General features: G+C 37.2%; 1 protein-coding gene across 2 annotated transcripts in view; it reads left to right on the top strand.

Annotated features, from left to right (window-relative positions):
* NDUFS4 (NADH:ubiquinone oxidoreductase subunit S4) overlaps positions 1 to 16,063 on the top strand; it is a 134,395-nt gene that overhangs the window by 91,907 nt on the left and 26,425 nt on the right. For both annotated transcript variants that reach the window (XM_053590726.1, XM_053590716.1), the window contains exon 3: positions 8,554 to 8,726. In XM_053590726.1, coding sequence (XP_053446701.1) covers positions 8,554 to 8,726 — 173 coding nt within the window. The remainder of the gene's footprint in view (positions 1 to 8,553; positions 8,727 to 16,063) is intronic.

The following is a 16,063-nucleotide window of genomic DNA, read 5'->3' as shown; positions in this document are numbered from 1 at the left end:
GCCCTTTAATACAGTTCCTGTGGGTCGCAATCCACAGATTGAGAACTGCTGCTTTATACCCTGCTTCAGCTATAGCTAAGGCAATGGAACATATTAATCTAAAGATGTATAAACATTAAATAAACTGATAGGGCACATTGCAAATATTATAGTGAATTCAAGAGGGTAAATAAGCATTGATAACTTCCCAGGCATAAGTCTTTTCAAGTTCTTAAGTAGAAACATATGCCTAGAAAATCATTAAAACTTAAATTCACAACTTTTTATGTGCCAGTCTTACTCATTTTGTTTATACTTTAACCTAGATAAAATGAAACTTTTTAAATGTAGGCACATATTAGAAGTGCATATATGTGTAAATATTTATATGTATCATCTTCATAGTTTCTCTAAACAGGCTATGATGCAGTAGCCACACCTAATTATAAGGTAGAAAGATCTTGTATTAAAAAGAGGATTAGTTGCCAACTAAAATAATTTTCAACAATTTTTTTTAATCTTGTGGGTAGAGACTAGTTGAATCAAAAATTCACTTAGTATTTTTCCCAATACCTACTACAGCACTAAGTACTTATAATAATTTTTGGTTTATAGCATTGATAGACTACAAATAAACATTACTCTTCACTAGGGGATACAGTATATATAGTATCATATTCACAAAATGGGTTAAATGTTTCCATTTTCACAGGTTTGGTATAATCATTTTCATGTTACCTCTTAGTTGTTTTATTTTTTCTTTTGTTAAGTGAACCATAATTTTAAAATGCTTCATTAATAAGAATGATATGTTGACTCTGATGGGATAAAGTGTTTTACCATTACTAAATGGAGACTTAAACTCGAAATTACTTTATTATTTTTGTATCTTGACAGTCACAATATATTAGATGGAGGGGGGACATGAAAATTCTGTGTGTTTACCAAGTGAGCATTGTTACTGGACAGATGCATAGTAAAAGAGAATTAAGAAAGTGACCATTATTTTCATCTCACATTTCTGCAAAAATTATGCGAGTTGTATAGCTTACCCTTTGCAGAATAGATTGGATTGCATCATCCTTTCTGCTGTAGGTTTCACGAAAGGGAGATAAATCAAAATACCAGTTAAAGTTGTTAATCAATTTTAATTGTTCATGAAATAAAGTTCTGGCCTCCTTTTGAAGGGAATACCTTGTGGGAAATAGTTTGACATAGAAACCACTGGTAATAGATCTGTTTTCTATTTAAAATCTACTTTCCTTTTATAGTCCCTTGTTTTTAATATTCCCCTTACATTTTTTACTCCTCTGACTAGTTATATCTGCTCACAAAATAAGAGTGTATTGAATACAGGCTTTTCTCCGAGCAAACAACCTCTTTTTTTTTTTTTTTTATTGTTGGGGATTCATTGAGGGTACAATAAGCCAGGTTACACTGATTGCAATTGTTAGGTAAAGTCCCTCTTGCAGTCATGTCTTGCCCCCATAAAGTGTGACACACACCAAGGCCCCACACCTCCCTCCTTCCCTCTGTTCCCCCCCCATAACCATAATTGTCATTAATTGTCCTCATATCAAAATTGAGTACATAGGATTCATGCTTCTCCATTCTTGTGATGCTTTACTAAGAATAATGTCTTCCACGTCCATCCAGGTTAATACGAAGGATGTAAAGTCTCCATTTTTTTTAATGGCTGAATAGTATTCCATGGTATACCTATACCACAGCTTGTTAATCCATTCCTGGGTTGGTGGGCATTTAGGCTGTTTCCACATTTTGGCGATTGTAAATTGAGCTGCAATAAACAGTCTAGTACAAGTGTCCTTATGATCAAAGGATTTCTTTCCTTCTGGGTAGATGCCCAGTAATGGGATTGCAGGATCAAATGGGAGGTCTAGCTTGAGTGCTTTGAGGTTTCTCCATACTTCCTTCCAGAAAGGTTGTACTAGTTTGCAGTCCCACCAGCAGTGTAAAAGTGTTCCCTTCTCTCCACATCCACGCCAGCATCTGCAGTTTTGAGATTTTGTGATGTGGGCCATTCTCACTGGGGTTAGATGATATCCCAGGGTTGTTTTGATTTGCATTTCTCTCATATATAGAGATGATGAACATTTTTTCATGTGTTTGTTAGCCAATCATCTGTCGTCTTTAGAGAAAGTTCTATTCATGTCTCTTGCCCATTGATATAAGGGATTGTTGGCTTTTTTCACGTGGATTAATTTGAGTTCTCTATAGATCCTAGTTATCAAGCTTTTGTCTGATTGAAAATATGCAAATATCCTTTCCCATTGTGTAGGTTGTCTCTTTGCTTTGGTTATTGTGTCCTTAGCTGTACAGAAGCTTTTCAGTTTAATGAAGTCCCATTTGTTTATTTTTGTTGTTGTTGCAATTGCCATGGCAGTCTTCTTCATGAAGTCTTTCCCCAGGCCAATATCTTCCAGTGTTTTTCCTATGCTTTCTTGGAGGATTTTTATTGTTTCATGCCTTAACTTTAAGTCCTTTATCCATCTTGAATCAATTTTTGTGAGTGGGGAAAGGTGTGGGTCCAGTTTCAGTCTTTTACATGTAGACATCCAGTTCTCCCAACACCGTTTATTGAATAGGGAGTCTTTCCCCCAAGGTATGTTCTTGTTTGGTTTATCAAAGATTAGGTGGTTGTAAAATGTTAGTTTCATTTCTTGGTTTTCAATTTAATCCAAGTGTCTATGTCTCTGTTTTTGTGCCAGTACCATGCTGTCTTGAGCACTATGGCTTTGTAGTACAGACTAAAATCTGGTATGCTGATGCCCCCAGCTTTATTTTTGTTACAAAGAACTGCCTTAGCTATACGGGGGTTTTTTCCGATTCCATGCAAAACGCAGAATCATTTTTTCCAAATCTTGAAAGTACGATGTTGGTATTTTGATAGGAATGGCATTGAATAGGTAGATTGCTTTGGGAAGTATAGACATTTTAACAATGTTGATTCTTCCCATCCATGAGCATGGTATGTTCTTCCATTTGTTAATATCCTCTGCTATTTCCTTTCTGAGGATTTCATAGTTTTCTTTATACAGGTCCTTCACCTCCTTCGTTAGGTATATTCCTAGGTATTTCATTTTCTTTGAGACTATGGTGAAGGGAGTTGTGTCCTTAATTAGCTTCTCATCTTGACTGTTATTGGTGTACACAAAGGCTACTGACTTGTGGACATTGATTTTATATCCTGAAACATTACTGTATTTTTTGATGACTTCTAGGAGTCTTGTGGTTGAGTCTTTGGGGTTCTCTAAGTATAAGATCATGTCGTCAGCAAAGAGGGAGAGTTTGACCTCCTCTGCTCCCATTTGGATTCCCTTTATTTCCTTGTCTTGACTAATTGTATTGGCTAGAACTTCCAGCACTACGTTGAATAGTAAAGGTGACAGAGGACAACCTTGTCTGGTTCCAGTTCTAAGAGGAAAAGCTTTGAGTTTTACTCCATTCAGTAAAATATTGGCTGTGGGTTTGTCATAGATAGCTTCAATCAGTTTTAGAAATGTGCCACCTATGCCTATACTCTTCAGTGTTCTAATTAGAAAAGGATGCTGGATTTTATCAAATGCTTTTTCTGCATCTATTGAGAGGATCATGTGATCTTTATTTTTGCCTCTGTTAATATGGTGGATAACGTTTATAGACTTGCGTATGTTAAACCAGCCTTGCATCCCTGGGATGAAGCCTACTTGATCATGATGAATGACTTTTTTGATGATAAGCTGTAATCTATTGGCTAGGATTTTGTTGAGAATTTTTGCATCTATATTCATGAGTGAGATTGGTCTGAAATTCTCCTTTTTGTTTGGATCTTTTCCTGGTTTTGGTATCAGGGTGATGTTTGCTTCATAGAATGTGTTGGGGAAGATTCCTTCTTCCTCAATTTTTTGGAATAATTTCTGCAGTACAGGAGTAAGCTCTTCCTTGAAGGTTTGATAGAATTCTGGAGTGAAGCCATCTGGACCAGGGCATTTTTTGGTTGGAAGATTTTTTATTGTTTCTTTGATCTCAGTGCTTGAAATTGGTCTGTTCAGGAGCTCTATTTCTTCCTGGCTGAGTCTAGGGAGAGGGTGTGATTCCAAATATTGATCCATTTCTTTCACATTGTCAAATTTCTGGGCATAGAGTTTCTGGTAGTATTTAGACATGATCTCTTATATCTCTGTGGGATCAGTTGTTATTTCCCCTTTACCATTTCTGATTGAGGTTATTAGAGATTTTACTTTTCTATTCCTCGTTAGTCTGGCCAATGGTTTATCTATTTTATTTATTTTTTCAAAAAACCAACTCCTTGTTTCATTAATTTTCTGAATGATTCTTTTGTTTTCAATTTCATTGATCTCTGGTTTGATTTTGGATATTTCTTTTCTTCTACTGAGTGTAGGCTTAGATTGTTCTTCTTTTTCCAATTCCATAAGATCTCTTGTGAGATTGTTGATGTGGTCTCTTTCTGTTTTTCGAATGTAGGCATCTAAAGCGATGAATTTTCCTCTCAAAACTGCTTTTGCAGTATCCCACAGGTTTTGGTAGCTTGTGTCTTCATTGTTGTTATGCTCAAGGCAGTTAATGATTTCCTGTTTTATTTCTTCCTTCACCCATCTGTTATTCAACAGAAGATTGTTTAGTTTCCATGCCTTTGGGTGGGGTCAAGCATTTTTGTTAGAGTTGAGTTCCACCTTTAGTGCCTTATGGTCTGAGAAGATACAAGGTAAAATTTCAATTCTTTTGATTCTGTTGATATTTGTTTTGTGTACCAGGATATGATCAATTTTGGAGAATGTTCTATGGGGTGATGAGAAGAATGTATATTCTTTATCTTTGGGATGGAGTGTTCTATATGCGTCTATCAAGCACAGTTGTTCTAGGGTCTCATTTAAGTCTCTTATATCCTTGTTTAATCTGTTTAGAGGATCTGTCCAGCTTTGTAAGAGGAGTGTTAAGGTCCCCTGTTATTATGGTATTATCAGATATCATATTGCTCAGACTGAGTAAGGTCTGTTTCAAGAATCTGGGAGCATTTAAATTGGGTGCATAGATATTTAGAATTGAAATGTCTTCTTGTTGTATTTTTCCCTTGACCAATATAAAGTGACCATCTTTGTCTTTTTTGACTTTAGTTGCTTTAAATCCACATGTATCTGAAAATAAGATTGCAACTCCTCTTTTCTTCTGAATTCCATTTGCCTGAAAAATTGTCTTCCAACCCTTGACTCAGAGCTTTAATTTGTCTTTTGCAGCCAGGTGTGTTTCTTGCAGACAGCAAATGGATGGCTTGTGTTTTTTAATCCAGTCAACCAATCTATGTCTCTTCAGTGGGGAATTCAAGCCATTAACATTTATTGAGATAACTGATAAGTGTGGTAGTATTCTATTCATCTTATTTTGTGAGAGTCCATTGCTTCGTTTTATCTTTTGCATCAGTGTGGAGGTTAGGTTCTGTCCTTTAATTTCTGAGTTCTTACTTTGCTGATGATCCATTGTGGTGGTCAGTGTGCAGAACAGGTTGAAGTATTTCCTGTAGAGCTGGTCTTGTTGTGGCGAATTTCCTCAATGTTTGTATATCCGTAAATGATTTGATTTCTCTGTCAATTTTGAAGCTTAGCTTAGCAGGGTATAGAATTCTGGGCTGGACATTGTTCTGTTTAAGTAGATTAAAGGTAGATGACCATTGTTTTCTTGCTTGGAAAGTTTCATTAGAGAAGTCTGCGGTCACTCTGATGGATTTGCCCCTGTAGGTCAACTGGCGCTTACTCCTGGCAGCTTTAGAATCTTTTCTTTGGTCTTGACTTTGGACAGGTTCATCACAATGTGTCTTGGAGAAGCTCGGTTAGAGTTGAGGCAACCTGGGGTCCGATAGCCCTCTGAAAGCAGTGTGTCAGAATCTTTGGTGATATTTGGGAAATTTTCTTTTATAATATTCTCTAGTATGGCTTCCATTCCTCTGGGGCATTCTTCTTTCCCTTCTGGAATTCCTATAACTCGTATGTTGGAACGCTTGATAAAGTCCCATAATTCTGACAGTGAACGTTCTGCTTTCTCTCTCTTCTTTTCTGCCTCTTTTACTATCTGAGTTATCTCAAAAAGTTTGTCTTCTACCTCTGAAATTCTTTCTTCTGCATGGTCTAACCTGTTGCTGATACTTTCCATTGCATCTTTAAGTTCCCTGATTGACTGTTTCATTTCCTTCAGCTCTGCTATATCCTTTTTATATTCTTCATATCGTTCATCTCTGATTTGATTCTGTTTTTGGATTTCCTTTTGGTTATTTTCCACTTTATTAGCAGTTTCCTTCATTGTTTCCATCATTTCTTTCATTGTTTTCAACGTGTGTATTCTAAATTCCCTTTCTGTCATTCCTAACATTTCTGTATAGGTGGAATCCTCTGCAGTAGCTACCTCATGGTCCCTTGGCGGGGTTGTTTTGGACTGGTTCTTCATGTTGCCTGAAGTTTTCTGCTGATTCTTCCTCATGGGTGATTTCTTTTATCTGTTTCCTTGCCATAATTTTCCTTTCACTTCCTCTTGCTCTTTAAGTTCTCGTGCGTGTGGACTAAGGGTTACAGGACCAGAAGGGTGAGAAGGTTTAAGAGCAAAAAAGGAATGAAAGAAAGGAGAACCGAGTGATAAGAAAAAAAAAAAAAGAAAGAAGAAGAAAACTAGAGGAAGGAGAGGGGGTGGGTAAAAGGAATATTGACAAAAAGAAGAGAGGCACAGAAAGAGGGAGACAGAGCAATATAGGTGTACAGAAGGGTACTTTGATACAACCTTAAAAAAAAAAAAAAAACCACCTTCTGGGGGTGCCCAGTGGGGTGGTTCCCTTGAGGTCAGCAGCACTTTGCGAACCTGATCAGACCCAGTACCCCACCTCCACCAAGTAGAGAGGAAAGACAAAAATGCTATAAATCAAACCAAAACAAGCAAACAGAAAACTTTACGGGATAAAATTGGCTGGAGAAACCAAATAATAGCGGTAGAAACACTAACAAAAATGAAGTTCTAATTATTGAAATAGGCAGCAATGGGAAATTATAATTAAACTAGAAAAATTGAGAAAGAAAAACGATCTGTATGGAAAAGGTTGAACTTAAATAATAAAACAACAATCCACAACATCAAAATAAACAAAAAACCCAACCAAACAACAACAACAAAAAAAAACACAACCAAAAACAAAGCAGTATGTATATGTTATTGAATATTGTCTGGGCAACACGTGGTCTTCTGGGGTATGAGATGTTAATCACAGTTCTCATATGACTGGAGGCTGCTAGTTTCTCAAACCCCAGCAGGTAGACACCCTAAATCTCTCTTCAGCCTACTTAAAAGGCACTTTGAACTTGTTCACTTACTGAGCAGAAGCTTTCTCAGGGCAGTGCTTGTTGCTGGAATCACTGCGGAAGTGGCTATCCACTTACCCTGTGTGTCAAAACTGGTCTCCCTCTGCCCCCGAGGGTTAGGGCTGCAAGGCGGCTCAGACCCCGCCCTTAGGCTACTTGGTTGCTGGGTTACCAGCTCCCACCCAATTCCAGCTCTGCGGCCCTGAGGGTGGAGCTTGCCGGGGCAGATCCTCACAATGTGTGCCTGTGACCCAGAGCCAAACACTATTGGCTCCGTCTGGCTCAGCGGCTCAGACTGGGGCCCTAGACAAAGGCCAAAGTTCTCCGCACTCCCACTCAGGCTTTCCCCAAGGCAGTTCAGCTGAGTGCCAAGTCCAAAGACACCAAAAGAGTTCACAGGTAAGGCCTTTCTGGTTTGCAGTCTCGCTGCTACTGAACTTACATTTGCGGGCGGGTTTAGACGGATTGAACACACTCGACCACTTGCCAGTTTTCCACTATTTTAGTCCTCCTCTTGTGGTCCAGAAGTCTCTCGCTGACTCCCTGTATCATCTCAGGGGTGATGATAGGCAGATCCCACCAGCCAGAGATGCCTGGAGTCCTATATCCCCAGACTCATGGTGCCCAGATGCAAGGAAGCTGTTACTCGGCTGCCATCTTGCTCCGCCTCCCTCTGTGACTGTCTTTACCCTGGGTGTCTCATCTTCAAAATGGAGGTGATAAAAGCATCTACTCTAGGGTGGCTACTGACCAAGTAGCCGAGGGATCACTGGCCCTCTCTGATTCTCAGTTTTCCCATCGTGGCTGCAGGCCGCCACCACTGGGGAAGCGGGCAGGAGGGCGGCAGGGAGGCAAGGCTCTGTGCCGGTGTCTCCTTTCGCTCTCAGAGGCGCGGCTTCTCGGCTCCGCGAGCTCCAGCTGGGCGCGGAGGAAAGACCAAACAAACTCTTAAGAAATTACCAATTCTTTGTTGGACAAAGGGGCCTAACATTTTTTTTTTTATGAACCTTTTGTCATTGTCACCTAAGACCAGTTCCAAACATACCATTTACAAATATGTTAATAGCAGTTTATGTGGTAAAATATCATAGTAGTGAAGTAAGCCAGAAAGCTTATCTCAATTTAAAAGCAAATCTGAATAGAATTGTATGAATGTAGGTAACAACAAAAGCATGGCAAAAGTCATTTCAACCATGTTTATTTGCTGCTTTTTCTGTAGGATATCACTACTTTAACTGGCGTTCCAGAAGAACATATCAAAACTAGAAAAGTCAGGATCTTTGTTCCTGCTCGAAATAACATGCAGTCTGGAGTAAACAATACAAAGAAATGGAAGATGGAGTTTGATACCAGGGAGCGATGGGAAAATCCTTTGATGGGTTGGGCATCAACGTGAGTACTTGGGTTTTCTCTTTCCATGTGCAGATTTTTCTTTTAAATATATTGATTTTCAAACTCTTTCATGTGCAGTATGGTTGTGATAGTACTTTCTGAGAATGTTAGTTATCACTATGCTCAAAAACAGATTATATGTATCTTTATATACATATATCTTTATGTAGTCACATAAGTGTAGCTCAACATAATAAACCATAAAACAATCTTTTTCAAAGTAATATTTACTGAGTAAAAATGACTGGCATTGTTAGCACCATTAGCATACACAGCTTACCCAAGCTGTGGATACGGTGGCTCCTTCCTTATCTGTGGTTTGACTCTCTGCAGTTTGTTATCCAAGGTACAACATAAGATATTTTAAGAGAGAGACCACATTCACATAAACATTTATTACATATGTTGTTATAGTTCTATTTTATTTATTAGTTATTAATCTCTTACTGTGCCTAATTTATAAATTAAACTTTATCATAGGCATATATGTATAGGATAAAGAGTAGTATGTATAGGGTATCCTGCTGGTGGTTTTAAGCATCCACTTCAGGTCTTAGAACTTCTCCGCTTCTGATAAGGAGGAATACGTTATTAGTCTGAGACACTGTGTAAATGGTTTTAAGAATTTATTTACACCTTAACTTGTTTTTAAAGTTAAGTAAAACTTCTTTGTGATATATATTTTAATTGTAGGACAGGGTAGGAACTAGGTGAATTTAAAAATAAGCTAATTTGAGATAACTAATCTGACATTTTGGGATTAATGGAGTACTTTTTTTTTGAGACAGAGTCTCCCTTTGTCACCCTCAGTAGAGGATGAGGTAGCTCACAGCAACTTCAAATTCTTTGGCTCAAACGATTCTCTTGCCTCAGCCTCACAAGTATCTGGGACTACAGGCACCCACCACAATACCCAGCTATTTTTAGAGATGGGGTTTTGCTCTTGCTTAGGCTGGTCTGGAACTTGTGAGCTTAGGCAATCAGCCTCGCAGAGTGCTAGGATTACAGGTGTGAGCCACCCTACCCAGCCCTTAATGGATTACTTTTTACAGTGCATTGGAATAAATTCTCACAGTAGCAATGAAGTTAGTGTCCTAAATCTTCATGAAATAGCAGGGCTGCCTCTATTTAAGTAAATGAAGCTGCCACTAGAGAAAACATAAGCCTGATAATCTAGAAAATTATCATTCTTACTGAGACTCCTAGGACATTGTATGTGTCCAGTTTTCAGTAAGTAGTTATCAGTTTAAATCATCTGCACCAATTGCTGTATTCTTAAGGTTACCTGAAATAAATCCACAAGTTAGTTTCTAGCTTCTATTTGATTTAAGTTCTATTATTCTAAGCCAATTAACTAGAGCTCTTTTTATGGAATTTGGTAGTAAAGTATGATATACAAAGGACAAATACAGACATAAAGATAGAAGTAATTCTAATAGTTCTTACAAAGAATTTTTAATTGTCAGCTCTCAAATATTACTATTTTTTTAAGTACCTATTTTATTGTTTTCAGCAATTACTAGCTAGGCAATGATTTTCCTTTTGGGGTGATTCATTGAGGTTACACTGCTTGCATTTGTTAGGTAAAGTCCCTCTTACAATTGTGTCCCCTTCTAAAGAAATGTGTCACACACTGACCTCCCCCACCCCCCACCATGTACTCGCATCAATCCTTCTCATATCAGAATTGAGTACATTGGATTCTTGCTTCTCCATTCTTGTGATGCTTTACTAAGATGAATGTGTTTCAACTCCATCCAGGTTAATAAGAGATGTATGCTGTGGCAAAAGCTTTTTTGCCACAGCTTGTTAATCCATTCCTGGATTGGTGGGCATTTAGGTGGTTCCACAATTTTGTGATTGTAAATTGAGCAACAATATACAGTCTGGTGCAAATTTCCTTATGGTAAAATGATTTTTTTTCTTCTGGATAGATGCCTAGTAATGGGATTGCAAGATCAAATGGGAGGTCTAGTTTGAGTTCTTTGAGGATTTTCCATACTTCCTTCCAAAAGGGTTGTATTAGTTTGTAGTCCCACCAGCAGTGTCAAAGTTTTCACTTCTCTCCACATCCACACCAGCAGCATCTGCAGCTTTGAGATTTTGTGATGTGGGCCATTCTCACTAGGGTTAGGTAATATCTCAGGGTGGTTTTGATTTGCATTTCTCTGATAATGAGGGACAATGAGCATTTTTTCCTGTTTGTTAGCCATTTGTCTGTCTTCTTTAGAGAGGGTTCTATTCATATCTCTTGCCCATTGATATAAACAATTGTTGGCTCCTTTTATGTTGCATAATTTGTAGATCCTGATTATCAAGCTCTTGCCTGATTCATAATATACAGATATCTTTTCCCATTCTGATGGTGGTCTATTTGCTTAGGTTGTTATCTCCTTAGTTGTGCAAAAGCTATTCAGTTTAAGTCCCATTTTGTTAATTTTTGTTAATTGCCTCAGAAGTCTTCTTCATAAAATCTTTGCCTAAGCTGATACCTTGAAGTGTTTTCCTCACACTTTAAGGATTTTTAGTAAGTTCTGTCATTTCTGGAAGTATTGACCAGTTTAAGGACCAATACTTGTACATGTATGGGTAGTCACTGCCAGAAAGTAAAGTACTCAGTTTTTCAGAAATTAATTATTCTGTCTTCATCAACTTATGCAATGATTTTCCTTACACAAAAAAAAGGAACAAATGGAGAGAACACAGAAAGCTGCAGGAGTTTGCACCTCCTGATGTATTGTCAACTACTATCTGTTTCTACTTGATGCAAACACTTGAGACCTCTTACTGAATGTAAGCTAATTCAGCTGTCAGGTCCAATCTAATCCCAAACCTTGTTTCTGTCACAATTTTTGAAGACAGAATTAAAATTTGCTTAGAAAGTTAAAAACACAAATGTGTCACGTTTTGGAATTGAGCAAGAACTTACCCACAAGCCTCAGTTGCAGTGGGAGAGTAAACAGGTTCAGTAGTTACCTCACTGGGATTCTCATTGTTCCTGGGGGTCTCTGGGAGCTCTATCTTAGAGCCCATTTTTGATAAAAATTAAATTTAACAGAGTTTAATTGACCAAAGAGTAATTTACAAACTGATCAGTTGAACTAGAAGAGGTTCTGAGAGATTCTAATATTAAGAAGATTCATGAACAGAAGAGAAAGTGAAGTATAAACACAGCTAGATTGGTTGAAGCTCAGCATTTGCCTTACTTAAATACAGTTTGAACCGCTGGCCACCTTTGATTGGCCAAAACTTCATGATCCACAGAGAGGGAGGAATAGAAAGGAGTGAAGATGAATGGAACAAACTTTAGTGAGGAAAAAGAGTTAACCTTTTCACTTCTGAACTTTTAAACTAAAGAAACCTTTTAACTAAAACCCATAAACCTTAACCTTATGGTTATAACTGAAAAAAGGGGCCTCGGTTCACAGAGGTGGAGAATAGTTTTGATAAGATCTAGAAAAGCCACAAAAGCAACTCCAAGAGAAGCATCACAGTCTTTTTTATTTTTTATTATTTTTATTTTTTTAAATTAAATCATAGAGCATCACAGTCTTGATCAAGATGTACCGTACAATTTTGTCCACGCATATTTTCTAGGATCCTAGCTTTTCAGCTTAAACATTCATATATATATATATATATATATATATTTTTTTTTTTTTGTAGAGACAGAGTCTCACTTTATGGCCCTCGGTAGAGTGCCGTGGCCTCACACAGCTCACAGCAACCTCCAACTCCTGGGCTTAAGCGATTCTCTTGCCTCAGCCTCCCAAGTAGCTGGGACTATAGGTGCCCGCCACAATGCCCGGCTATTTTTTTGTTGCAGTTTGGCCTGGGCTGGGTTTGAACCCGTCACCCTCGGTATATGGGGCCGGTGCCTTACCGACTGAGCCACAGGTGCCGCCCATATTTTAAAAACCCATATGTCTCTACAGAACATAGGAAAGCAAAACCTGTGCACAGAAAAGGCACAAGCTACTACCCTGTTTCCCCGAAAATAAGACTTACTCCGAAAATAAGACCTACTTACAGGAAAGATAAGACGTCCCCTGAAAATAAGACCTAGCGCATCTTTGGGAGCACACCTTAAAATAAGACACTGTCTTATTTTTGGGTAAACAGGGTAGTTTCAAACCAGGATAGGCTCATTCCCTGCCTGAGAATTGAACCCAGGGCTGCTAAGATGAAAATACAGAACTTTAACCAGTTGGCTATGACACAAACTGGCCTCTGTCAGTATTCTTACAGGGCAGTGTTAAAAGATGTTTTTAATCTTTGTTTTAAATTAGATTATTTGCTCTTTAAAAGAGAATCTTGAAGGCTAACATGATGTGTTTTGCTTTTAATCTAATTTCTCTATTAATACAAATAAGGCAATTTTTCTGAATAAGAGATCTCTAAAAGCTTTTAAGAAAATTTAGAGATCTTTCAATTTAAAGGATCCATCTTTTGGCCCTTAATCACAATTGTATAATTTATTCCAAAAACGACTCAATCCAGTGCCTCTTTGTGAAAAGCACAGGTGATAAGTTTTCAGTATTAACCAGAAAGGGCACAAAGAAGGCCCAATGCCTCTACATAGAAAAGGCTGTTTCCCCAAAATTCACTCTCAGAAATTGACAAGATAGGACATTTTAACACAAAGGCTTCCCTAGCATTTATCACAAATAGTATGCTGTTTAGAATCTTGCATGTCTTGGACCTCTTATCTTTTCAGACTGGCTTCTTGACTTGTTCCTGAAAAAAAAACACCCCCTTGGGATGGCGAAGACTGAGGAAGGAATTCCCACTCAGCCACAAGGGAAACTCAGGAACATGAAAATAAGATAAAAGGGAGAGCTCACGTGATTTTTGTTTCAGTGACCTGCAATGACGTTTGTCTTAAAAGACACGTGGTATACAGGCCAGTTTGAACGCTGGGCTTATGGGGAGCTAGGTCTAAGTTCCACTCTATGATAATCCTCTTTATAAGGAAACAACACAGAAAGACAATCAACGAAACAAAAATAACCAATAACAACAGCAATAGAAGTTAATTCTGAGAGGAGACAGAATCAAACAGTATGAATATTTATACACCACAAAGCACCAAAACATATACCAATACCAGAACCAGTTATAAGACTAGTCACCCACAAAAACTTTTCTCTCATTAATCTTAAATTTGGAAAGGATGTTGATGTTTTACCATCTGCTCAACTGGAGCCCAAAGAGAGGAAAACTGGTGTCTTGACTAGTAAGTAAAATATTTTACTACCTGGCTGGCCAGTCAAAGCAGCAGAGGGCTTCCTCTCTGGCCTTCCAGAAGAGCAGAGTGGCTTTGAGATCCTGCCACTATGTAAACTGTAGAGACGAGGGGAAACTTGCCCTCTTGCTTGTGAGTTGTCTTTCAGCAAACTTCTGAAGGAAGGCAAATTAATAAGAGAAATGGTTCTTTTTCAAATACTATATGCCTGGGGAGAATCACAAGAACGATTACTCAGTCTCTCAATGATGGTCAGATACATTTATAGATGCCTTTAGAAGCGAAGGAGAAAATGTGGGCGTCTAGGAGCATTAAGTGGTTGTTAAGGAGAATAGACAGGTATTGTGTTTTAAATTATTTGGGCCAGGTCTGCTAGCATTCTGGGGGAGGAAAGTAAGCTTGTTGCCCCCTTTGATATTTTGATCAGGTCAGTCAGGTTTTATTTAGAAAGAATGAAAGTTCCTTCCAAATGCTTTCTGATCTTCAGTGGTCTTTGATTGAAATTATTCTTTATACCAAGGAGTCATATTTTGGGGTGAAATTTCCTTAGCTCCTTCACTATACTTGACAAAAGTTCACACAATCGTTACTATAGCACTGGTTAATCTCAAAATACCATAAATAATTTTTGAAATACTTAGTATTATTTAATACCTTGCTGTTTTACAAGCAAAACTTCAACCTACTGTTACGCATAAACATGGAAATGCTTTTATTACATGTCATTGAAAATGAGATGTATTCCATGTTTAGGAGCTAAAGATCTTTTTAAAATGTAATTTTACCAAAGAAAGAAGTTTTTTGAAATGGTAGATAAATCCATCTGCAATTGGTTTGTCTACAGCATTGTTTTGGATTTTGAGTATTAAAAAAAAGAACTTATTTTTTATTCTGATATTAAAAGAAACATCTACTAACATGAAAAAATAAGAAAAAAATTATGACTTTAAAAACTTGAGTATTTCATTAGAACAAGGACTGTATTTGCTATATGTGCTGATACTAGAATCAGGGTTTTTACATTTTATTTTTTCTCATTTAGCATTTTAATGACATAAAAAGAGTATATGTAATATTAAATTATTGCTTGGGCATACTGAATTCTGAGTTCTTTTATAAAAAGATAGTGAACTATTTCACTAACAGTGTTGGAATTATAACCTGAAGGTTTCTCATCATCTAATTAAAGTATCATTTAACTAAAATATAAATCTGTAAAGATAAATTAATGGCTTGATCATAGTTGAGGGTCTCAGTGTGCTTATATTATATAATTATGTATCTAATATTAATACATAGAGTATAGAAAAATATTTAAAACTTGGCTAGATATATCTGTATAGATTTGTATTTTGTTTTTAAACCCAGGAGAACTGTATTTAATAAGAAAAAGAATGTTAATATTTTAATGTGATTTTTTTACTGTTGGTCATGATTTTGAGACACGTTAAAAGAGAAGTGTCTATCCATCCTCTACCTAATATATATCTTGTGCAAAGCCACAAAGTTTCCTAATATAGGGCATCTGGGGCTTAACTATATTCATTTCTTTTGATAGGTTCTAGAATTACCATATAGAATGGCTTGGAGGATTTAAGGCCTCTAACCCTGATAATATAAAAATATTACAAAGGGTTAGAAGTGAGTAATACAGGAAATATTACAAATATAACACACAGATAATCTTTGTATACGTTGAGAAATTTTTTTCACAGATTTCCTATTAGATACATAGAAGAGGACACGTATTTCATTGAGCAGTAGAGGCAGTGCTAATGGAGAGGTAATTTTACAATGGTATGCTGATAGTTTCGTGACAGATATTTGAAATCTTAAATGTTTTGCCATATGCTTTTCAGTGGGAGTGGGAGTTGTCATTGTGGGCTTCATGACTCTGGACATGGTTTCATTATTTTAATGTGCCGAATAAAGTTCATTGTTACTGTTTAATAACAGTATTTTTTTTTTTTAGTTTGAAAGGCCACTTTGATCACATGAAGGGTTTTAAGATAAATATGCTTGATCTTTGTTTTCACATGTTTAAATTTATATTTTTAAATACTTATATTTACATTTCTTCTCTCATCCAAAG

The sequence above is a fragment of the Nycticebus coucang genome, chromosome 1, assembly GCF_027406575.1.
Source record: "Nycticebus coucang isolate mNycCou1 chromosome 1, mNycCou1.pri, whole genome shotgun sequence".
NCBI classification, from domain to species: Eukaryota; Metazoa; Chordata; class Mammalia; order Primates; family Lorisidae; genus Nycticebus; species Nycticebus coucang.
This window is presented reverse-complemented; position numbering and strand designations above follow the sequence as displayed.